Source organism: Larus michahellis, chromosome 9 (assembly GCF_964199755.1).
Source record: "Larus michahellis chromosome 9, bLarMic1.1, whole genome shotgun sequence".
In the NCBI taxonomy this organism is placed as follows: Eukaryota; Metazoa; Chordata; class Aves; order Charadriiformes; family Laridae; genus Larus; species Larus michahellis.
This window is the reverse complement of record NC_133904.1, coordinates 3,558,317-3,583,218: the sequence shown is the minus strand read 5'-3', so window position 1 is coordinate 3,583,218 and position 24,902 is coordinate 3,558,317. Positions and strand designations below refer to the sequence as shown.

The window sequence follows — 24,902 nt, the reverse complement described above, 5'->3', positions numbered from 1 at the left end:
TATTCTTTATGTTATGGAAACCAAGCTTTAACGCTAGCCCGATGCAGCTGCAGGTGTTTCTGCATGGGATTTTGTAGCCTCCTGAGCACAGGTGTCTCCTCCCCGGTGTGGCCTCTGCAAGGCCAGCTCAGGAGCCACATGTGTGGCTTCAGGAGCAGGTCTGGGATGTGTGAGTTCATACAAAAACCAAGTCTCTAGAACAGTCTGGTTGCGCAATCTCTCTTGGCTTGGGCATCCCTCGCTGCAGCTCCGGCGTGTGGCTGACGTTGGATGGAACAGCATGAGCAGAGCCCCAGAAGTTTCCAGCACTGAGCACCACCGGCTGCACTGCGGCTCCGGGAGATGCTCGGCTGCTTTCCATCCACCTGAGGTGGGTGATGCCCCAAGCCGGGGGGCGGAGGGGACAAGCAGGGTGCTGCCCCATGCCCAGGCTGGTGGCTCTGCAGGGTTGTAGCACCCTTGGCCGGCAGGGAAGGATGCATCCCAGACCAAACTGCTCTTTTCTATCCGGCTGCGGGTTCAGCTATCCAAGGCTGGTGTTTCCCAACCAAACCATCGGGGCAGCAGAGCCACGGCCCCACAGATGCATTCACCTCCCAAATTAAACCCCAGGAGACCTGCCTGGCTCTCACAGGAATTTTCCATCATTTCATCACTCATGTGTGATGGCCACAAGGCCAGAATAGGTTTATGCAAATGCTGCCATGCTTAATGCTGCCCCCAAGCCACTGCCAAGGATGGGGCAGTGTAAGAGTACTGTGATAACTGATGGTGCAAGAGCATCTCCCTCTCCATGCTCCTCCGGGGTTGTCTCCATTGCTCTTCTCATGCCCCTCTAATAAATCCAGGGGAAAACAGGCTACTGATGCTCATCCCGGTTATTTGTACCTCCCACCCTTTCCGATACGGCATCGGCAGAGTGACCGTCACCGAAATCTGACTGCACTGCACTGCACCAGCAGGGCAACATGGATGGTGGGTCTGCTCTCAGGGCTGTGTGGGGGATTTACAGGCTGGGGCGGCTGTGAAATGCTCTGTGGGGTCCATGAAATACCCTATGGGGGTCCACGAAATGCCCTTTGGGGCCGACGCCGTGCTCAGCTCCCCGCCGGCTGCCCCCGTCCTCCCTCCCCGCACCCTCTCCGCTCCACCGAAGGGAGCTGACGGTTATTTTCCCCTGCTGCGTGCTTCTGGGCTCTCTCCTGTTTACGGAGATGGGAGTTAAAATAACTGATTGATGACTTTGTTCCATCCCAAACACTTTGGGGAAGTTTGCTTGGTTTAGGAGGGCGAGCTAGGAGCTGGGATTTCATTAAGCACTTGGCTCCTGCCTCTTCTCCAGCCATGCTCCAGGGGTGGCTAATGTTTGTTTTTTAAATCCTGTTTTGCTATCCCAGGAGCCGGACTGGCGATTTCCATGGTTTTTAGGAGAACTTGGAGATGTGGCGGGTCCCCAGGGTTCACTCTGAGCTCCGAACCACCAGCAAACCTCGCAGCCACCGCAATATTGTTTCACTTAAGCCCTCCTCCACCGCTTCATCAGCACAAAATCACACTCCAGCTGCCTAAAAGCTTTGGAAAAGAGCCCAAAAAATGAACTACTGGAGTTTGTTTTGATTGTGCGGATGAGGATTTACAGGCTGTGGCTGGGAGAAAAGGAGCGAGCGGACCTTTTTCCCCCTGGAAGGATTTGCTTGGGAGCTAAAGCCTGGGCCGCGGCTCAGCTCCACATACATCATTTATGAAACAGATGCAAAAAGCGCCGCAGAGGGGGGCACACCATGACAGCCTGAAGCCAGGGAAAGACTGATTTTAGGTCTGGAGGTCTGGAAGGCTTTTCATGGAGGGGTGGAAGGGGGAGGGCAAGCGACTGCGACCATGTTCCTCGTGGGGTGCAGCCACAGGGCGAGCCTCCAAATGTTTGCTGGCACTGGCGCAACAGGATTGACCCCCCTGGCATGTAAAACTGGGAGTGTCTCCTGCTCTGTGGTCACATCTGTCAAGGAAAAAGGGGTTTTCCTAGTGCTTTTGCAGGGCACAGCTGTTATCTGGGTGCCTGGCGGCTGGGAACTGCATCCCTGCTGCACGCGTGCAGCCCTGCATCCAGACCCACGTCGCCTGGAGAGGGGTTCGCTGGTTGCTGGGACATCCTGGACTGCCAAAGGGTCCCGCGGGCATTTCCCTGCCGGACACTGTGTCCATCGCTGCCATGTCCATCACTGCCATCTCTCCTTCCCCATCACAGCTCAGAAGAGCAGAGACGGGAGATGCTATGAGAGGGCCAGAAGTGTCTCAATAGCAAATCCCTTTTTTAATTACATTGCTGAGCTGGGGTAATTTAGATAAGTATTCTGGTGCATTTAGAAACTCTCTGCGAGATGGAGAAGGCCATTATTTTCGAGCCCTCCATGAGAAATGCACATCCCAACCTCTCCCTGCCCCGTGCCTGGAGGATGAACCTCCGGGGTGGCATCACGGTACCGCAGCAATATTTGCCAGGAACATCTGCCGGCAGATGCGGGCTAGTGGCAGGGCTTGGCTTATTGCACAACCTCAGATCGATGATGGGAATGTGGTCGCGGGCTGCGTACGGGCGTGATGGGAACACGGCGAGGTCCGAGCCAGGGCAGCGCCTCAATGGGGACATTTAAACCGTGGAGGAAGAGCAGGAGCAGAGCTCCAACCCACAGCCCGCCGGCTGTTTGCTTTAGCTCTGGACAGGGTTTGGTGGACAAAGACCCTCCTGTGTCAAAGCACATGTTGCTTTGGGCAATTAATTGCTCCTAAAGAAATCCTTAATTTATTGCTTTTATTTACGGGCATTAGCCGTGGGCTGTGCTCCCGTGCTGGTGGGGAGGGCAGCCTCTCACCCATGGGATGACGGTCCCTGGTCTCATTTGTGCCTTTTCCTCCTCAATTTTTTTGGCTATAGACCCTGTCAAGGTGGACAGGTTTGCACCCGATTTACACCAGCAAAGCACTGGCCAGTTTTTCCGAAAAATGGCAAAATCCTGCATGTGCTAGGGAGGGTTTGGGTCTTCTGGCACGCTGCGGTTTGTGTCCCTCCTGCTCTGCAGGGATTCCCGGCTGACGTGCCCCAGAAGCACACAGGGCTGCGCAAGCCGGACCAGAGGCTCCGGTGTTGGCAGCAAAACTGGAGCATCAGGGTAAAAGTTGCTTTTTAACGTGCGGATGAGCCCCTGCTGGGGCTGGGCAGAAACCGGGCAAGGGACAGAGCCGGGCGGGTGGCAGAGATTCCTCGTTGAACCGTGTATGGATTTATTTCAGGTTAATTATTGCACAGAGCAACATGGAGCTGAGCCTGGGCTGGGGTAATTGGCACCAATCGGCCTCTGAGTTTCATCTCCGAAAGAGTTTGCCAGCTTCCGCGCTGGCAAAAGAGGGCACGGAAATGCCTCCCCTTCCCGCTGTGCCTGTGCTCGTGGGGGCGGCCGGAGCCGTGAGATATCTCACCGCCTCATGCATTGTGCCGAAGGTACGCTCGGAAAAGCCGATCTCTGCTGAGTTAATTCCAGCTCTGCCAGGATTCCCCCTGGGGCGGTTGTGGCCGTGCCAGTGTCTGCCAGAGGGTAAATGTGCGTTTGCCGGCAGCGCGGGCAGAGGCGTTTGGTGGGGGCCAAGCGCTGCCGGAGGGAATGGCTGGCAGCCTCCCGATGCTTGCTCCTGGGATTGTCTGAGGTGAAAACTGCCGGGAGCAGGCTGGGAAGGCAGCACGGGAGATAAGCCCTTCCCGAGAGAAACCCAGCGCTCAGCTCCCGGCATGGGATCGAGCGCTGCCTCCCAGAAATGCCACCTCGGGAGGCCAAATCCAGCCGGGGGGAGATGTCAGCACCGATGCTCATCCCAAGGGACACCAGGGTCCCACAGTCCCAGGGCTTGGCCCAGAGCAAGTTTCTTGCAGGATGGTAAAAACGGGGTGGGAATTCTATTCCTCTGGCTCATTTGATTCATCATTAATGGCATCTCTCCCCACTGAGCCACTGATCTGTTCCTAAAAGCAGTCGTGTCCCCGCATAAAGCTCATCCAAGGGTTTTTTTAAGCCTTGAAAACTGTGTGGAGATATGAAACACGACAGAAAGAGGTGTTCAGGCAGGTTTTCCTTGCTTCTCGCTCCTGCAAGTCCCAGGTAACGCTGCCGAGGGTCCCGCAGGGCTTGCAGCTCTCCCCACGTCTCACCTCTCCCGCAGGAAAAGGGAGGAAACCGGCCCTCGAGCCTGGCCCGTGTTTGGGAAGGAGCATCCAAAGAGAGCGCTGAAATATGGCCTTGGGGCACACAGTCCAATTTGAAAGCACGGAGAGAGGAGGATATTTGATGTTTGGAGCAATGCGATGGGCAGGTCCCACAGGGAGTTAAAAAGAAAAAAAGAAAAGCAGAGGATAAAAGAGGGCACAAAAGGCAAAGAGAAGGAGAGCGACTAAAACCCATCCAAAAATAAGGGCAAAATTGTTCACTTCCATGCGTTAGTCACAATGAAAACATTGGGATTTCATAATTTCTTCCAGCTCAAGAAAAATACCCAGTTAGGGCAGTGAAAGCCCTGGCTGGGTCGGTGCGTGCCGGAGCCGAAGGGGACCCACGGCCCCTCCATCGACGCCGTGGGTGATTTTCCTGGTTTATTGGGAAAAGGAGCATGACGGGACTGGGGTGCCGAGTGAGACTTCCCAAATAAATTCTGCCGGCTGGGGTTTCCAGCCTGGGAAAGGAAGCAAAGCTGTTGTGGGAAAGATGCCCCAGGGGTGGAGCAGCGATGCATGCGCCCAGGTTCTATCGCCTGGTGGTGAGCGGCCGGGGCTCGGCATCAAAGCCCACCACATTTTCTAGAGTTTGACCTCAGGGTTTGGTCTGGGGTGATAAATTCGTGCTTCTCTCTTGTCTAGTTTCGAGACGGGGAAGGGGGATTTTGCTCTGGTTGAGATGTCCCGGCGAAAGATGGAGGAAAGACCCCAAGGGGTGCTGCTCCACGTGGGAAGATGTAAATTTGGGGAACCTTTCGGAATGATGCTCTGGACATGTTCTTCACCATGAGGGTGGTGAGACACTGGAACAGGTTGCCCAGAGAGGTGGTGGAAGCCCCATCCCTGGAGGTGTTCAAGGCCAGGCTGGCCGGGGCTCTGAGCAACCTGGTCTAGTGGGAGGTGTCCCTGCCCATGGCAGGGGGGTTGGAACCAGATGATCTTTAAGGTCCCTTCCAACCCTGACAAGTCTATGATTCTATGACATCTGGGCTCCCTTACCAGCGGGTCCTTGTCCTTCTACCTGTCCTGGCTGGCTCTGTGACTTGGACATCCAGCATGATGTGCTGGGCTCAGCAACACCAGGAGCACCAGCCAGGCTGTTAAAAGACGGGAAACGCAGCGGGTTTGAGCATCGAGAGCACGTTTTTCTCAGCACCACTGTCCGATGGCATGATACCCCCGGAGAAGGGCTTTTACCCGCGAAGGCTCCAGCAAGGCTCCGGTAAATGAAGCCAAATCAGGAACAGCGCATTATTTCATCAAGAAACAATACAAAGACACAGTTTGCCAAAATTATTGAGCCCGGTGGGCAGGAGAGTTCCCTCCTTTTGCTTTAAACAAGGATATTTAGGAGGGGGACGGGTTGACCCAGATTATCTCCACGAGGGACAGCAATTATCGTCCTCCTTGGCAGGCTCGGCCGGGTGAGCAGGCAGAATGAGACGCTGGTTTCTCCCCGCTGACCGCTGAGCTTTGGTCCTCTGCCTTTTGCTCCGAGATTTGGGGGAATTTAGGGTGATGCCCCGCGACGGCTGGTGCCCAGGGTCCGTCCGTAGCGTAGAGCTGGAGGCAGCACTGCGTGCAGCCCCGATGCTGTTTTTTAATGAGAAGGAGGAAAACTGGGAGCTTCACAACCACTTGCCTTGTGAACTTTGGGTAAGAAGAGAAGCCGTTCCAGAGGTGAGCTCATTTCTAACCCCGGGAAATGACTTCATGGACGCTGGTATTTACTCACAAAAACACCGCATGTCAGATGTCCCTGACTAGACTTTCTGTTTCGAGTCCAGTATGAGACAAAAATTTCCTTGGACGAGCTGCTCCTGAGACAATTCGAGGCTTGGAGGAGAAGAAGAATTGGAGGCAGGGGGGCGGGGGCGGGAAATCAGCATGAAAAACTCCAAAATCATGAGGTTTTTCTGAGCAAAGGGGAATTTTTGGACAGCCAGCCCGGCAGAAGCACCTGCCTGGGGTGATGGTGCTGGGGGCGAGGGTGCAAGCGGTGGGTGCTGCCGTAGGATGGCTCTGCTCAAAGAGACGTCATTACTCACCCCCCACCCCCCTCCCCCGGCAATGGCCAGCAGCAGCAGTTTCTCTCAGAGGTGAAAAGACGAGTTTTTCTCTCTTTTATGAAGCCAAGACGCCGGCAGGGATTTATTAGGATAAACAGCAGCAGGCTCCCTGCCTACATTTGCATGAGGTTAATGGAAATTATATCCCGTGCGGCTTTCCCTGCGTGAGATCCCCATTTCTATGGGATGTTTGATGGAAAAACACGGTGCTTTTATTTCTGTTCAAGGTCTGCTTGAGGAAAATATTGCCACCGGGGCTGCGCTACCCGGTGTGGCTTTCTGGTTTCTGTTTTCTCCGTCATCCTGGGGTGATCTGTGTGGATCTGGGGAGAAAAATCCCATTTTGGGGAGCCTGGAGATGCTCTGGCTCCCTGTGACCCAGCGCTGGGCTGCAGCTCCAGGGATGTACCTGGGCAGCATCCCAAAAGGAGGGGATTTCGGAAAGAGCCGAGCCGGGGTGTATGGAAACAAGCCCTGCCTGCCAGCACTGTTTCCTAATCCCGGGGACCAAAACCCTCTGATTGTTATACCAGCGTCCAGAGATTCAGCTGAAGGCTGCTGAGCAGACAACATCCGAGCTGACCTTTGAGGAGACGAGCGAAAGAAAAAAAGAAAAAAAAAAAAAAAGAAAAGAGAAAACACAAGGGGGTTACTGTGCAAACGCCGGAGAAAAATAGTCATTTTAAGAAGGGACCCCACCCTTAAAAGAAGACTTATTGCTAATGCATGCCCAGGACATTTCTGCGTGATGGCATGCTAAAAAAATCCTCTCTGAACGGGGACCAAAGGCTTTGTTGTGGCATTAGCAAGACTTACAGTTCCTAAGAAAAATCCTGTCCCTCTCTTGCATCATACAGTCGGGGATGGAGAGGACATTGCTAGACAAAAAGGCAGCCAGCCGGCAAGGAGGACAAACAGGGAATACATTCCTGACTCGCTATTTAATTGCTTTCGTGCAGGTGCAAAGAGCTAAACGAAAGGAAAAATAAGGATGAGTATGTGGGGTCGAATTAATCTCGGGTTTAACCAGGAGGCTAATGCAAGGAGGAGGCGGCTGCCGGAACAAACGGGCTTCCACCCAAATTTTTTGTGGTTTCTGTGCTTTTGTTTTGCCCCCAGGGACCAGGCCTTTTCCTGCGGCACCGGCGGGCGATGCCCCTGCCAGGCAGGGAGGTGATGGGGACGGTCCCCTCCTGCGGGACGGAGGCGGCTGGTGCTCGCTGGGCGCCTGCCCTCCCGCACTGCCCGCTGGCCGGGCCGGGGGTGGCTCTGCTTTTCTCTTTCCCCTTGGATATAAAGCCTTTTGAAAGCATAAATTGCCCTTCGCGGCTCTGAGCAGGGAGTTCCCAGCCTGGCCCCTTTCAGCGGTTAAATGCAGAAGTGACGGAGGGTTTGGGGGCTCCGACGGATGGTGATGCCTCAAGGGCTGACGCGGTCCAGCATCTGCAGCATCTCCTGGGTCTCGGGAGCTGGTCTCTCTGCCACACAATTTGACTCTTAAAGGCACAAAGGGGAAAAAGTCCCCCTTTTTTACTGTTCCCAGGAGCAATGTGCGAGCAGAGCCGCCTCAGAGATGGTGCGACCCCCGCCTTAGACTGTGTGAGCTGATGCGGGCAGGACGGAGGAACCACCACCAAACGGCGGATGAAAGGCAAAGAACAAATTTAATCTGGATCCTTATTAGCAAGAGAGGCCTCGTCAGCAAGAAAGGAAGAGAGCGAGAGCGCGGACTCCCTCTTCTTGCCGGTGTTTCACGGGCTCAGGCAGGCACAGTTTTCCCACTGCGCTTTGATCCCCTTCAGCAACAGGGCAGGATTCTCGAGCGGCTGGATCAGGTGCCCCTGAGTCCGCCGCAGGCTTTCGGTATCCAGGCGCAGGTGTTCTGCTCGCAAGCACCCAAGACTGAACGACAATTAGTGTGACCTATGTGTTTCCCAGCACCCCAGGTGCAAGTCACTTGAGCATACTTACAGTCCCCCTCGCCGATCTTCCGTTACTTCCCCACGCAGACCTTGGGCATTTCCTCCCGAAAATAAGTGGGAACAGGTTTAACGTCGGAAAACCTTCTATCCCAGAAAACGGCCCTTGTCCTCTCAGGGAACGAGGCAGAGCCACTGTCGCCAGCCTGGGACCCGCAGTCCCCCTGGACGCTGTGTACTTCTTAATTTAATAGACTGGGAGACGCGAAGGTCTGTTTGCATGTAATTAAAGTCCCCGCGATGCCCCTGGGAGCGTGTTTGCCAGTGCTGGCCCTCTGGGGCCGGCCCTATGTCACCCCCACAGCTCTTTTCCTTTTGCTGGCCGGAGGAGCAGGGTGTCCTCGGGTCCCCTCCCTGCCCTCGCATTACACAGCGTATTTTTTAAGGCTTTGTGAGCTCTTTGTCCCCCCAAGGGTTTCGCGCTGCACACGGAGCTCTCACTGCATTACGCTGAAAGAAATACAAAAAGAACAAGGTGGGAACAGACAGAGCGCAGAAAGAAATGCGTATTCATTAAAATGGCAAAATGACCCCAGTTTCTCCTTATTAATTACCTCCTTACAGCATTTCCAGTCCAGGCACGTACCTGTGCTCATCACTGATGCTCCCGTGGGCCTGTGTGGTCCAGGAGCATGGCTGGGGCGTGTGTGTGTGTGTGTGTGTGTGTGTGTGTGTGTGTGTGTGAGCTGCGAGTCTCCCGGTTGTCTGAGCAACGGGATGCTCATCACTAACTCCATGGATAATTAACTCATTTTCCTGTATTTATAGAAAACCGATGCAGGGAGTGTTGGCACTTTTCCCTGATGGGGCCACGTTTGGCCACAACATCTTGAATTTTGGCCGTTTCTTGCAGTACGGCGGCTTTGTCATCATCCCCGCTGCCTGCTCATTAAGCCTGAAATCGGGCAGCTCGTTAAGCCCACAAGGGTAGGGGTGGCCGCCCCTGCCTGGGGGGTGAAACACGGGCAGCTGCCCGCGCCGGGCTGGCCGTGGGTGCCCACCTCCGTGTGCCCTGCTCCTGCTTTGCCAGCGCAGGGGATGTTCGCATCCGCGTGGCCACCTCCAGATGCCTGCGGACGCCTGTGCTAAAAACAGCGTAGCTCCCGGCTCGGCCGCCGGCGAGGGGAAATTTTGCTTCTTCAAGGGGTTTGTTGCAGGGATGTGATGCAAAGACGTGCTGGAGCACCCTGACTCAGCACGGCGGCGGTGGGAGACCCGGGGGGCAAAACAAGGAGCATCTTCTCGTGGCATCGGGGCATGCGTATGCCAGGTACGTTCCCATTAGCTGGGGCAAATCCAGATCTCGACATGGGTTTCCCCTGGTTTTCTCGCAGACAGCAAGAAGCTCAGTACTTTTAAAGTGCTTTTTCTTTCCGCTGCTTGCTTGTTGGGTTGGTCTTTGGGGAGGGAGGGGGTGCAAAGGCGGCAAAGGGGCTCGAGGTGCGGGTGGTGGGGCTGGAGGAGGGGGCTTTGCTGCAAGGTGTCGGGATTTCCATCCCGCAGAGCTGGGGAGCCAGGATTGATCTCCGCTGCTCGTGTTATTCATGCAAAGGTGGGGAATGTCTTATTTTGGTACCGGCAAAGCAGAAGGTGCTCGAAAGGGTCAGGGACACACCTGACCTGCGGCTGGGGCTGTTGACAGTGTCCCCGAGCGCTGGAACTATTTGCCCTTGAAATGTAAGTTGTCCCCAAGCTGGTTGTGCTTGGGAAAAAAGGGCAATTATATCAAGCCATGGGGGACCACCACGCTGCTCATCACCCCCTAGCCACCCCCCGTGTGGGTGTTTCTCTACCTTCACATCCTCCTCCTGCTCCCCAAAGGCAAAGGGACAGAGGTGTTGAGCTGGCGCTGCCCAGGTCCTGGGGTGATCCAGGCTCCTAAATGTCACTGTGATCCTCTCCCAAGAGCCACTGTCTGTCCCCAGACAGCGTGGGATCCCCCTTCTCCCCTCCTGGCTGCCTCCAGGTGCTTCCACCCACGGCTGCGGATCCGGCGCTGGAGATGGAGGTAGGCCATTAAGGTTTAACACATTAATGGAAAAAGCCATGGGATTTCTAAAAAGCTGAGCCCTGCTTGCAAAGCCCCTTTGGAAGGTCAAATCCTTGAACTGAGGACGGCTGCCCCAGCACAGGCTCAGCCAGCTCCGGTGTGACTCATTCCCGACCGGGCACTGGCGGGCAGTGGCTTGTCCCGTGGTCCTGGCCACCACTCCCGCTTCCCAGATGCTCAACTGCCTTGCAAAGAGCTAAAAATATATGTCTGTGTGAGCAATCACCCTAGCTACGGCAGGGGTTAGCCAAAAAGGGCAGCCGGGCAGTGTCACTGTGAGCGGGAGGTGCGGCAGCTCGGCAAAACGGGCAAGATGGAGGGGACAGGCAGGGACAGGCAGGGACAGGCCGGGACTGGCAGGTTGCTGCTGGTGCCTCCGGTGCAGATCCCATCATCTCCCCATTTCTCCTGATATTGAAGCGGCCGCACGCTACCCAGGCCCTAAGAGGGGGTTCACTCTGCCGCTTGCGTTTCGGCAGGGGATGAGTGACGAGCAGCTCCCCGCATCTCCCCACTGCCCCGCCACCGAGGGAGACGCCAACGTCTCGGCCTCCGGCTGCCCTGAGCACTGGGTCGAGCCCCGGTTCACGCAAGCGGCGAGGGTCCGCGTGATCATCACGGCCATCTTCTTCTTGCTGGCGGCGGGCAGCAACGCGGCAGTGCTCGGCAGCCTGCTGAGGAAGAGGAGGAAATCCCACGTGCGGCCACTGATCCTCAGCCTGGCACTGGCCGACCTGCTGGTGACGGTGGCGGTGATGCCCCTGGACGCAGCGTGGAATGTGACGGTGCAGTGGTATGGAGGGGACGTCTCCTGCAAGCTCCTCAACTTCCTCAAGCTCTTCGCCATGTACGCGGCCGCCCTGGTGCTGGTGGTCATCAGCCTGGACCGGCACGCGGCCATCCTCCATCCCTTCTCCCGTGCTCGCCGCCGCAACGGGCTGCTGCTCCGCGCCGCCTGGGCCAGCAGTGTCCTCCTGGCTTCGCCCCAGGTAGGGCTCGGTGCCCTCCCCACGTGGTTTGCCCAGGCTGGGGTTGGTTTTGGAGAAGGGCTTCCCCATCCCAGCAGCCCCAAGTTCACCCCAATCCACAAACTCCACCACCACGATTGGCTTTGCTGAGCGAAGCGGTGTGGTGGTTGTGTTGGGTGCTCAGCACTGCTTTGCACCTTCTTTATAGCACCCATTCATTGCTCACCATCAGAGTGTTACGCTGAGGGCTGGGGAAAAATTCCATCCACTATTTTTCATTCTTCATGCACGCGGTTATCTTCTCCTAAAAATGCATCCCTGCACCACTGCAAAACATGTTGGAGCAGCCCAAGACAAACCTGAGCAGTTCCTGACCAAAACAACACTTGCAGTGGCCAGAAAATGGGATTTCACAGCCATCAGATCCCATCCACCCTGGCCGTAGCCATGAGTTAGGTGCCCAGAGCGCCTTTCCCAGTCCAACAGCGGCAGGGACGTGCTCTCCATGCACAACCAGGAGCATCTGCAGGACATGGTGCCCTCTTCCAAAGCCGCTCTGAGTTATTATTTGGTTCTCCATTTCAGTTTTTCCTCTTCCACCTGCACACGGTCCCGGGAGGGAACTTCACCCAGTGCGTTACTCACGGAAGCTTCCGAGCGCACTGGGAGGAAACTGTCTACAACATGTTCACCTTCACCACCCTCTACATCACCCCCCTGAGCGTCATGATCGTTTGCTACACCCGCATCATTTGGGAGATCACCAAGCAGCTAAAGATCAATAAAGGTAAGCAGGTCCCAGCCCTTCTGTGTCCACCATGACTCTATGACTGAACCTGCTCCAGCCTGGAGGGCTGTTGGGTCTGTCCCAACACCCTTTGAAGGGTAACCCAAGCAAGGGATATTACACAAACTTCTTGACCCACCCCCCCTCCTTGCTGTCTTCTGCTTCCTGTGGGCCATGGACCATAAGATGGTCTCCCCTCTCTGGCAGAAGCACAGTCACAGATGGTTATGTTCTCCTGGTTTTCTCCCATCTCCAGCTATCCTTTTGACTCTCCCTGGCAGGTTTGATAAGAAATCAAAACGACCACATCTCCAAGGCACGCATGAAGACTCTCAAGATGACCATAGTGATTGTTGCCACCTTCATCATCTGCTGGACCCCATACTACCTCCTGGGCTTGTGGTACTGGTTCCAGCCAGCCATGATCCAGAAGATGCCAGAGTATGTCAACCACAGCTTCTTTCTCTTTGGCTTGCTGCACACCTGCACCGACCCTGTCATTTATGGACTGTACACCCCCTCCTTTCGGGAGGATGTGCAGTTGTGTCTCAGGGGCATTGAAACAGCCTTTACCAGGCATGAGAGACACAAACCCATCTCAGTCTCGGAGAAGAACATCAAGGATGGTGGTGTAACTGGTGGGGTGGGATCAGGGGCCTCCAACGGGACAACTGTCAACACGGTCTGCTGAAGAGACGTACCCACAAGAAGATGGGAGGAACAGCTTTGGGGGCTGCTTTGTCCCATAGGATCGTTCTGGAGACTGGCATAAGGAGTTTTGCCACCCAGCTTTGATGGGTGAGGGTCTTTGGCCAGAAACTGGGAGCATGTCTCCTGCCTGTACTCAGGGTGAAAAACATTTGGGGGTGTTAATGGTTATTCTTGCATATTCTGGCAGCCCTGTGACAGCTAGAAAACCATCCTTTTTGTACCCTATGCATGCCTTAGCCCTGATTCTGGGATCAAGCATCTGCCACGCTTCCAGCATCGGCCCCTGGGAGGAGACACGCTGGCTCCTCCATGGCCCAGGGCCACACGTCCCAGGGTGGCCAACCTGTAAGTGCCCTTTTGCACCTACACTGAAGTCCGGAGCTACACAGATGCACAGCACTGTGTGGCGTCACCCTGACAGGCAGCAAAGGTGCAATCACAGGCTTTTACTCCATTTTCTCCACCCGCTGTAGGAAGGGCTCTCTGGAAATTTTGGCTCTCCTGGCTCAGAACCTACCTGGTTCTCCCACGGCCATGTGTGAAACCCTGGGAAGGATGTAAACCTTTGGGGAATGACTAATGCAGGGGCATTAGTCCCCCCGGGCTGCCTCCGTGGCGAGGAGGGAGGAGGTGCTGTGGGGATGGAGGGACTTGGGCAACAGGAGTATGAAGAACTACTGTAGGATGGGATAGGATGGGATGGGACAGGGTTTCTTCTCCCTTTCGGGCACAACCAGAAAGGAAAACAGCCCCTGCTGCCTTGTTCTGGCAGGCAGGAGGTGGTATGAACACATCCTTACGTAGCAGCTCTCTGGGACACAGGACTGAGCAGGTGAGAGAATTTTTGGGGTAACCAGAGGGTGACGCAGCCCAGCCCCTCTTGACTGTCTCTGTCCCCAGCCCCTCTCCAGGGTACGAGCTGACAGGTCTCAGACCCGTCCCCAGCAGCCGCCACAGGCTGACGGGAGTAAGCCCCACATTTTGCCCTCTCCGTTTTCTCCTTCATACACATTTTCTTTACCTTAACGGCTTGACCCAACACCAGCACCTCGTCTCTGCCCCGAGCAGGGTGGGCGCAGCCACCCCACAGGTGGTGCCTGGGCTGTCCCAACGAGGAAGGTGATGGGAACCACCTGTGGGGGGAGGGGCCCATCGGCATCCACAGGTACCAGCTGGGTGCTGATGGTCCCTTGGCTGCACTGGGAGGGCAAGGCAGGCTGCTGGAGGACATTGCCTGAGCTGTGGTGAGTAAAATGGATTTTTAGCTTTTCACCAACATGCCACAAGCTGCTTGTGAAGGTGGATGTCTCTTCTCTGGGTGGGGGGTTGAAGAGGCGGCTTTATTCAGCTGTGTTGTTCCTTTCTGTGGAATTGAAAACAGTGGATTATTTCTTTGTTCATTCTCTGCTGATTGTTATCAAATGCATTTTTTGCTTTTGAAGAGAAATTTAGCTCTGAGCCAGGTGGGGTTGTTTTTTTGGTTTTGTGAAATCTTTGGGCAGCTCAGGAGCTCTGGGCTTGGCAGAAGGCCGTTCCCTGGACGTTTCTGTGGTGACTGCAGTTTTGCGTGAGCATCTGGGTTTTATCAGGATGGAAGAGCTTTGTTTTAAAAACAATTCCTGACTTGCTGTGGTTGCGTGTGTAGAGAAGCTGGGAGATGTCCACCCCCAAGAAATCAGATTTCCTTTGGGCACTGAGGGTGTTTCTCGACCCTGTCTCTAAGGGGGGATGGATTCCCATCGGTTGGAAGGATCTGGACTGGTGCCCTAGTGCCCCAGCTAACAAATTATTAAAATTGGAGAGGTGGCGAGTGGTGTTTGTGTGTTGGCTGAGGCTGGGCAGTGAGGATACGTGAAGCCACAGTGCTCAGGGTGATGCCAAGCTGTGGATGGGTGTCGAGCACTTGCCTTTCCCCATGCTAAGTATCGTTTATGCTAAACATGCTGCCCGGGGAGAAAAAAAATTCAATTAGAGCTGCAGGAGCCCGGACCGGCTGGTGTGGATTAGTGTGAGCCCTTTAGGAAGCATCCAAACTCCAATGAGATGCGTAATCACTGTTTGGCTTTCCTGGGCTCGTTCCGCTGGAGGTTAATTACGCAACGCTAACGGGAGCGGGGCTCGCGGCTGCCAGGCTGGCTCGGCTCGGCCGGTGCGAAAAAGAGTTTCTTGTAAGGTGCTGGGAATGACTTGCGGTAGGGAAGGCTAATTTATTCATCAGACACTCGTTTGGTCTCTCTGTTTATATTACTGATGATCGCTAATGGGAGGCAGACCTCGAAGGTGTGTTGGTTTTCTGGCAAACCTCAAGTAGGCAGGAAAGTGTCTTTAATCTCCTAAAAACATTCTTCATCTGCTTTCTGCTGAGTGGGAGAGAACAGGTCCAGTGTAGCTCACATATTTCAGGCCACTTGTCCCCTCTTGCACAGGGGCAGGAGAGCTCGGAGACCTCCTCTGAGGAGCAAGAAGCACTTTTTCCCCTTGTAGGAGGGACCACCACCTTTACAGCCCGTGGTTACGGTGAGAGGCCAGAGGCAGGTTTGGCTTTAGGCGAAGAGTAGGACAATTGGGATGCTGGCAAAGATGCGCACCTTGGTCCCTGGGGGAAGCACAGCCCATCCCTCGGGATGCTTGCAGACCCTCCAGCGCCGCTCCTTCTGCCCGCTTCTTGATGCTTTCCCTCCCGTTCCTGGTGCTCGAGGCCGGCGTTTTGGGAAGCCCGGCATGTGGGCAAGGTGCCCAAAGCGACAGCTTTCATGATAGAAGGAGAATGTCACCAGAAGAAGGTGCTGCCAAGCCCTGTGCCCGGCGGAGGCAGGAAGGGGGAGCGGGCGGGCGGGTGGTACCTCCCTGGGGGAGATGGGACAGCCCTTTCCCAGGTCGCTGGGGATGAGGTGGACCAAAGCCCAGCCCTGGTTGGAACGTCCCTGCATTTCTGGTTCTGCATTTCTTAAATCCGTTCATGCTTTAGAGAGCAGAAGATTTTTGCATCGCTCATCAGGAGCGCGGAGCCTCGCCCCTCCCTGCCCCGGGGATGATCCCGCTTCCTGCCGTGGTTCCGTCTCCCCACATTGCCTCAAAGCCCTGGTCTCCAACAGCACCTGCCCTGCTCCTCAGCTGGCTCCTGAGATCTCTCTGTATATACGTATTTATATAGACAGATTAAAAAAAAATACTTATACAGTATCTATTTCCCCTTATGGGAGGAAAATTCTCCCACTTCCCCAAAATCTGCCTGTTCCCCCTGAAAAACACCAGCTGCCACACTTCTCCTTACACTTACCGCAGGTTCACATTTGTCTGACTCGTAACAGTTCCTCAATGTTCCCCGCAGTAACGTAACGACCATATTAATAAGCACAGGTAGCTCTATATTTTACAACTCCCCGACCTCGCCCCGGGCTGCCCGCTGCAGGCACAGCGGCCCTTTGTTCGGGAGGAAATTCTGATTCATTCCCCATTAGCATTTTTTATAGTCCTGTGCGTGTTCAAAGAGCCACGCAAGTGGCTTAAGGGGTTAACGCCAACCTTGGGTTAATTCATAATACCGTTAGTGGCTCGGCACAATACTCGCATTAATTCAGCTGACTGCATCTCGCCACGTTGGGAAACACATGCCGAAATCCGCAGGGAGCACAAGAAAACAAGCCTGGGAGTAGGATATTAAGTATTTTGCTGGCCCGCTAAGGCGGAATCGGAGCACCTTAAATGTATTTATTTTTCCCGTTGCCTTTGAGGGCGGCATTACCCGGCTCCGCAGCCGTGGAGCTGAAGCGCCGAGGAGGCTGTGCCCAGCATCCCTGCAGGCCCGGGAGCACGAGGGAAGGGGCACTCGAGAGGAGTCCGTGAGGACTCAGCTCCTGCCTGCAGCCACCTCTTTGTGCGGGTCTATTTAAACCGCTCAAAGCAGAAAAAGCCTTTTTTTTTTTTTTTTTTTTTTTTTCCCCCCCCTTTGATACCTGCTGATTGAGTTGCAGCGCTGGACGGCGTGTCCGCCCTGAGCGCCCCCGCAGCACTTTTCTCTCTGGGGATGCAGCCTGGAGCACCTGGTGCAGAAGGTCAGCTTGGGAACGTGCTCCCTGCATGGATGCTGTTGCCCCACGCTTGGGAAGAAAGCTCAGCCCAGGGGCTTAAAGCCAAACAAAAACCCAGGCAGACACTAGGAGATAGTGCTGAATAGCCGCTACGCGTTCATTCCTTTTCCTTCCTCCTTGGAAACTTTCCTATGCAAAGAGAAACCCCCAGAAGAGCCTCAAAACCCGCCCCATCTGCTCCTTTCGTCTGACTCGCGGGCACCCGGGTTTGTGCCTTTCCCCGCGACGCAAACACCATCCATCCCCCAAATGCTGCCCATCCTCCTCTTCCAAAGGGCCCCCACAGCCCATCTGTTCCTAAAGATGTTTCGTTTGCAGAAGTAAAAGCCTTTTAACAACGCAACACCCTTTAGGTAGTATCAAATACCTCTTAATTTTCTGGCTGGCACTTTACCTCCCCTAAACGGACATCTATAGGGCACAATTTTATATATAACACGCTGAGGCAGACCAAAAATGGGTAAATATTCCCAGGAACCCCATGCATGCCTCAACCCCCAAGTTTCTGCGGTTGGAATATCAAGGAGTAAGCTACTATAAAGTAGTCGTATCTGTTGTGCGGTAAATTGTTAGTTTATGTATGTTTTAATTGCAAATCAGCGCTATAATTAGCACGTACATTTCTTGGGCTGAGGCGACGCGACGTGAGCATTATTAATGGACTGTAAAAGGCAACGGGGAATTGGATTATAATGTTCTTGTTTTGCAAGCTGTATGGTGAATAAATAAATTTGTTCTGGCAACAAAATTAACTGGAATAAACGCTTCTAGCTCCATCCCCCAAGAAGGGATGCTGTAAACGAACTTATTCTCAGCTTTGAGTTCGAAAACCCTGATTACCAGGTCATTACTTCTGGCAATTAGGTGCCAGAACAACATCAGAGAAAGAAGAGATTTTCTTTGAAATATTTAATGAGTAAAGTAGCAATTATAGACTCATTTGCTGGAAATATGATGATGAGATTTTTTGGGGGTGTGTGCGCGCTTAGGGTTCACCGTGCAATGAAAACCTGCGTTTATCAAGTCTACCACTAAAAGCCGGGCTGCAAGCTTGAGCGGTGGCACGTATCTGGCTTTTCTTTGCCTCAAATCCCCAGGCTCTTCTTCCAGCGTATCCCACACCCGGTCACTAACCAGAGGACGGTCCTTTGCTCCTTTTTCAGTTTCAGGTAGTTGTACGTTGCTTTGTACCAACAGCAAAGGACTTGGCCAGGAGGGGGAGAGCATTGCCCTGCTTCTGTTGCACGACTGACCTGCGCATACCTATATGTGTGCGTTTTCAAACAAAGCCCCAAAATGCCCTTCTTCAAGGTTAAAAAAGGATGAATCTGAGAGATACCGAGGTTTTACATGCCGGCATGAAGCCAAAGCACTTCACAAATGGCGTAACTGGCATAATTCTGACCACAGAACACTCAACCCCTTTGTGAGGAGTTAGTGTGGACGGTCCGTCTCACCAATACGTAGTACCGCGCACAAGTTGTCACCTGGAGGCCTCGGTGAAGTCTACATGAAGTTAACTGTGCTACAAATGTTCACAGACGTAAAACACAACCCTGCCAGGTTCAACCCCTACCATTTCAAACGAGTGTTTCGGGAAACGGTCGGCACGTTACTGCTGGTTAGCCCATTTGTTCAGTAAGGGAGGCTGAAAACAATTCAACACAGGCAGAAATGTTGAACCAGACCCCAAACCCCAGGCAGCCCCAACCCCGAAAAGCCTGTCAGGTGGCAGCACAAGCGGAACCCTTCACCCTCCCTCCTCTTGGCGCAGGAAATACAAGTGGAAGGCAGTTTGATAGGAATAATCCTCGTGCAGTATTGATGCTGGAGGGCCTGACTCTGATCTGCACACTTGTGCCTGGGAGCACAAACTTTGTAGGTGTTTTACGGGGCCGGGGCGGGGGGGAAACATACTAGAAACCATTTAACTTCTTCCATTTTGGTTATTGTTTTATTTCTTGTTGTTTTCTTACAATCGTTATGCTCAAATATAAAAATTCCTGCCCAAAGTTAGTTTTAACGGTGACCCCATCTGCACTGATGCATGCTAAACATCGCTAAATTCAGTTTCTGCAAACAAACTGGTAAGGCTCCCTTCAGGTTGCTCTGCCTAACATACGGAAAAATCCTCCTTCCCAGCTTGTGCAAATATTACCACCTCAGTTTGGCAGAAAACAGTTACACGTGAGCGTTTCCACGTTTAGTTTTCATTAACTATAAATAACTTTTTCCCATGGACCCTTAACAAGTGATTCATGCTAAGCTGCACCAATGTGATCCTTTTCAGCTGTACTGGGCATCCTCATGAATCACAGAAATAAGAATAAATGGAAAGACGCCATGAGGATAATATATTGGAGACAGAACTGGAAAGCTCCAGGCACCTTTACTTCCAGCACTCTGGAACAGATGCAGTGCATTACAGATTGGCTATTATTAAGGCACGTGGTGAAAATAAGTTTATCATCTCAGGCAATTCATCTCTTCGAGTCAAACATTCTGTGCCAGTAGTAGACGAAGGTTGGCGATTTGCTGGCCCCTATCACGATTAGCAGCAGTAGGTACAGCAGCATCATTACGGCAAAACGGTGCGTGTAAAACCAGGAAGATTGCCTAGAAGGCCTGAAAAGGGAAAAGCGTATGAAGTCTGTCAGATATGCACAAACACATTCGCAGAGAGCATCTTAGGTTTTGTTATTTTAAATGGTTAAGCTAATGCAATACCACCAGAGAGCTGTTCCCTGTAACTAACAGAGCCCGATTCCCCATCCCTTTTCCCTAAGCCTCGTGCACAATCCTGTTCTTTCTCCCCATGTTCACGCCTTTCTCTGTTGTTTGGAGCTGTAACTGCCTGGCCTGTACCCACATGTTGATCAGCTGGGCGAATGCTGCCACTTAGGATAGAGAAGGGCAGAGTTAAAACCACTCTCGTTTTAAGAGCTGCGCTCATCAAAGGTTCACTCTCTGTTTCCTGCCACAGACAGATTATTAGAGCTCTCAAACACACTAAGTGCTTACAGGTCTGGTGAAAAAGCAAATTTCGCTGAGCCTGGGAGTGTCAAAGAGTGGGACAGAGGCAACATGATGGTGTAAGCTATTTCCACAGGAAACAGGCTAAAACCAAATTCTGGCAGTGCAGCATATCTTGCTTGTTTTCTGTTGTTTTTCAAAAATGAGATGTGTGTTATCTGGCTGCTAGAGCACACTCATAGCTCTAGACAGCTGAACTCTTACCTCCTATGCTGTTTCTGTGAATATACCAGCAAGTATTTAACTCGTAAAAGCTGATTGTTTGTGACAACGAAGTATTTCTGTGGTACATCACCCCCTTCGCTGTTTTTCACTCTTGCTCTTTTTCTGTCTATTTCTTCTGAATCTGAATGGGAAGAGGACAGAAGAGGTCTTTGGGGGAATAGAAAAGCCAAAAAAGATGCACAACTTCAAGTGACTGTAAAAAAAGCAAACAAACAACCCACACACAAACACACCCACAAAAGCGGGAATGAGATAACCGAAGATCTAGTCTTGGAAGTCCCCCGAATCCCTTAGCATCCAAGAATAGACCGAAAAGTTTGCTTGAGGCTATACCACTCCTAGTCATGCTTGGTATGGATGGCATTATGGCCCAGACCAGGGTGATAAGGGGGCAGGTCTCCCACATAGAGCTTGAGGAGCTGCTAATGTTAACAGGGAAAGCAAAACAACATCGAAGGACTGACTGAGCCCTGCAAGCAGGAAGCAGTCAAAGGAGAAGGACAATCTGAGCAGAGGCTTCCCAGACATCTAATAAAGCTCATTATTGATGGATTCGTGATGCTTCTGTTCCACCATCGCAGGTGAAACGATCAGGCACTATGGAACATCGCTTTATCATACTACTGAAACAAGGAAAAACAAATGATGCCACCAAAATATTTTCTACCCTTTAAATATACTACTTTAAGAGAAGCTTCACAGACAATGAGGCTGTTATGCATTTGTTGAGCAGTCAATCGTAAAAGGAGTCAATTGGAAAAGGAGTCTGCAGCCAGTTTCTGCTGAAGGGTATCCATACTCCATATACTGATCTATTTACACAATAGCATGCATGCACAAAGCTGCAATATGAGACGTGCTAAGAGATGAACCACATGTAGTTATTACTGCAATAGACTCACCTTTCTTTTTCACCTGACACTTTACATCTGGGTGGTCAATGATCTCGCAAACAGCTACGCAGCTAAGGATAGAGCCCAGCGTACTTCGCTGCCAACCAAGACCGTGAGGGCTGTAAAGGAGAGCCAGGCTCAGGTCACTGGTAAGATAGGTACCTTCACCAAACAGAGACGTCTGAAACGGAGCAGAAACATATCCTAAAATCCTCTAGTGCAAACTATAAACAACACGCGAGTGTTCTTTACTTTCAGACTGGCCGTTCTGCTTCTGGAAGTAAATTAAAAAAGGCTTTTCTGACCTGTGCTGGGCCTGGTCCATGCACTGTTTTTGTCCTGGCACGACTTCCTCAGGGTGGGGCAGTGGCCCTCTCCCATCCCTCACATTAGCTGCTTGGCACAGCCCTTGGTGTGGACAGATTCATGCTTTACCGGATTTGGATTTAGTTTGCCAGCAAAAGTATTTTGTATCAACATGACTGCACCGCTGTTAGAGGCATTTCACTGATTTATTGAGACTGCCATCATTCAAATAATCCAACCTCCACAAACAAGACAAGGCTTTACTCGCATCCATGCTTCACTAGAAAAGAGGGAAGTACTTTTCAACCCTGAATTCCTTTCAAATATAACTGTTTTAATAACTTTGAATCAGAGGATTTGTCACACTGGCTAAAACTATTAATCCAGTGAGTCCATTCTATCTGATAAGCCATTACTCATAAAGAATGCGGGAGAAAAACATGGTCCAGGTTGACTGGGAGGCTAAGCAGCTGTTGTGGCAAAGCTGCTTTACAGATGGCACAACAAGCCCTCAATCCCAACTGCCTTTCTGTTGAAATCGAGAGAGATGCAAATCCAGGCCAGATGCAATGCCAGGCCATTTAAAGAAGGCTCCATTTGCAAGTACTACCTACAATTTAGTTGATCTAAAGTTGAGGTCAGGCAGAAAGAGACAATCTCTACATTGCCTGGGTCACTATCCTCCTCCTCTGTGCACTGGTACTTTGCAGCTGTAAGCTGTCAGACAGGCCGGTATTTTCGGAGGCATTACACTTCCTTACAAAGAAGCAAAGGATAGCCGTCATTCGCCACATTGGAGAAAAGGGTTTTGTGCTGCTTCCAGTTTTTACCCTCAGGCTGCACTAGAAAATCCAACACCACCCTCCACAAAGGCCTACGCTGAAGTGAAAACAGCAGTGTAAGGTCATCAGCACATTTCATACCCCTAAAGGAGTTTGGGCCTATTTTTAAAAAGCGTCACTAGTTGCAAACGACCAACAGAAGACGGTGCCAATAGCAGGAGCCTCACCCTGTTCAAGTGGCAGTGCAGGCCGCTGTGCAGTATGGAATGGAAGTTCTCCAGGCGGCTCCCGTGGAAGGCGTAGATGAGGTCCCGCTCTCCCTTGGTCTCAGCAAACTTGGTATTCATTTGATCGGAGTACACGATCTCAAAGAGGTAGTCCGGAGCAGGAACAGCGGCCCCAGACATCCCTGTGAGTTCTTGGATCTTCTCGTACTTAAAAACAGGAAAGAATATAAGTGTTGGTTTATGGAGTTAGATTACTCACTGGAAATTTTGCTTACTGTCCCTTAGTCTTTCACATTGCTTTATGTATTTTGATTAAGCTTTTTGCGTTAGAATTCAACACTGTCACAGTTCAGGAGTAAATGTACAGTGAGAATTCTGACAGTTTCTTGCTAGCAAAGCTAAATCCTAATTCTTCTTTCCAGAAAAAAAAAAAACAAAACCAAAAAACTTGAATTGTGATTATGAATTAATTGATGATATAAGGGCAATATCACAATTCTACCGTGCCACTTCGGCTACTAAGACGACATATTCATCAGCTGATGTTGGAAGGGGAAAAAATGCGAAAAGAGAAGTCGTTTTCATCTTGCTACTAATCTCTACAACTATTTTGATCCCTGTTACAGAAGTTCCTCAATGGCTCTCAGTCTCTCCATTTTTGGGGTAGTACACAGTATGTCTTTCTCAGTGAGAAGCAAGACCTAGCTCCAGTACACCTGAGTTGGACTACCTTGGTCTAGGACACGCAGGCAGATGCTACGTTAATGGGAGTAACCAACCCCAATCACTGCCCATCGTCAACTAGTGACAGTGATAACTATTTCTTCCAAGTGAAAGCAAAACAATATTCCACCCTGATAGGTTGTACACTGCAAAGCAGTTCCTGAAAATTTTGTTTAAAAAAAACCCCTCTCTATATACAGAAAAAAGTGCATTCACACTGAAATGCCAAGCTCTTGCAATAACCAGCTAACTTCTGGCAGGAGGAAATACACTCTGAGGTGCAAGGTTGCCTTAAAAAACAAATTCTAACCAAGGCTTTCAGAATTCAAAACTTACCTCACGTTTCTTAGTACTTTGTATCATGAAGACCTTAGATGATAAAATCCAACTGAACAAATCCCAGGTCCTTTTCTCTGTGTTTGGAACAGACTCCAGAAGTTCTTTCAGGCTTGGTAGAGCGTTGGTGTCTGCAAGCTAACAAAACAGGCGTTTAGTGCAAGCTCCTTCTTCTCATTATGATTAAACAGAGACCTCTAGTGAAAACAAAACAATATTTCACCCTAATAGGCTGTAAACTGAAAGGCAGTTTCTGTTCTGAGATATAAACATTTGTAATCCAGTTTGTGGGAAAGTTTGTCACTTGTCCTAAAAACAAACAACAGGCAAGTTATAAAATATTTATATTTACCAGCAATATCTGTAAGGTGCACGCAAGAATAATCAAACAAGCTCCTGAAAGAAAACAAGCCGTCACAATGCGGCATCTGCAGTGGCATAAACACGGGGGGGGTTTATACAAACCCTTCAAAATTAATTTGGATTTCACACAGGGCAAGCTCTTGGAAGTCTTCGTACCTCACTACTGCATTCGGACGTTTCCAAGGGCGGGTTTATCGGCCGGAATCCCAAACGTACTTTGAAAACCTGGATTCCCCGAGCGGATAAACAATTTATCCCGCTTTATCCCTCACCCCGAGCCGCCGCCGCCCTCACCCCGAGGGCCCCCTCGCCCGCTTCTCCCCCAGCGGCCCAGCCAGGTTCGGCCGGGGCTCCTCCCTCCACCCAGCCCTTTCGCGAGGCTGTTTTCTCCCTCCGGGGGCAGAACACCGTGCTCCCGGTCCGGATACAACCCGCCGGGCCGGGGCCGCTGGCACTCACCAGCCCCTCGAAGTCCTTGCTGTCGCCGCCGGCGTAGCGGCCCGGGAAGGGCCTCAGCGCCGAGTCGCGCTTGTAGCTCTGCAGCGCGGCGGCGAAGAGGCTGCACCGCAGGTCGGCGGCCAGCGGGTCCCTCCCCGCCGCCTCCCTGACGCGGGCGGCCGCCTCGCCGGGGCCGGGCGGTGGCATGCCCGGCGGGGGCTTGCCGAGCGGCGGCCGCTCCCAAGGAGGCGACAGCTCCCGCCCGGGCCGGCGCTCGCCCCCTTCCGCCTCGCCGCCGGGAGCGCGGCCTGGATCCGCCGCTCCGCCTCGGCCCGCCCCGCGCCGCTCCGGCGCCTCGGTCCGCCCTCCCCGCGCCGCGCCCGGAGCTCTCCTGTCGGGAACGGCCGGCGGCAGGGCCTCTGGGGCCGCGGCTGTGCCCGTGGGACGGGGAGGAGGGAGGCCTGGGGGAATGACGCCTTCCCCTCGGGTAGAGACCTGGAGAGGGTACGGGAGGTGGGGGGAAATGGTGCCTTCCCCTCGTGTGGAGGCTGGGAAAGGGGTACGGAGTGGGGAAATGGTGCCTTCCTCTCAGGTAGAAACCGGGAGGGGTTACAGGGAAATGGTGTGTTCCCCTCAGATAGAGACAGGGAGAGGGTACAGGGA

The 24,902-nt window shown here is 52.7% G+C and overlaps 2 protein-coding genes across 6 annotated transcripts; one reads left to right on the top strand and one right to left on the bottom strand.

Annotated features, from left to right (window-relative positions):
• The first annotated feature begins 9,009 nt into the window (after positions 1 to 9,009).
• Positions 9,010 to 18,612, top strand: LOC141748274 (gonadotropin-releasing hormone II receptor-like). 5 transcript variants are annotated; one of them, XM_074600035.1, is made up of 5 exons: positions 9,071 to 9,576; positions 10,128 to 10,314; positions 10,836 to 11,345; positions 11,910 to 12,111; positions 12,393 to 18,612. In XM_074600035.1, the coding sequence occupies exons 2-5, from the start codon at positions 10,309 to 10,311 to the stop codon at positions 12,800 to 12,802; spliced, it is 1,128 nt and encodes a 375-aa protein (XP_074456136.1). In that variant the 5' UTR covers positions 9,071 to 9,576; positions 10,128 to 10,308; the 3' UTR covers positions 12,803 to 18,612. The 5 variants fall into 5 exon arrangements, with proteins under 5 accessions (XP_074456139.1, XP_074456136.1, XP_074456138.1 ...); XM_074600037.1 differs by having other exon boundaries at positions 9,112 to 9,576; positions 10,236 to 10,314; XM_074600034.1 differs by having other exon boundaries at positions 9,112 to 9,576; positions 10,232 to 10,314.
• PARP16 (poly(ADP-ribose) polymerase family member 16) lies at positions 18,584 to 24,568 on the bottom strand. Its single transcript, XM_074600039.1, has 6 exons — positions 24,261 to 24,568; positions 23,439 to 23,576; positions 22,380 to 22,586; positions 21,074 to 21,245; positions 20,151 to 20,292; positions 18,584 to 19,538 (listed from the first exon to the last, which is right to left on the bottom strand). Exons 1-6 carry the CDS (start codon positions 24,444 to 24,446, stop codon positions 19,394 to 19,396), a joined length of 990 nt encoding a protein of 329 aa, XP_074456140.1. The 5' UTR covers positions 24,447 to 24,568; the 3' UTR covers positions 18,584 to 19,393.
• Between the last annotated feature and the right edge of the window lie 334 nt (positions 24,569 to 24,902).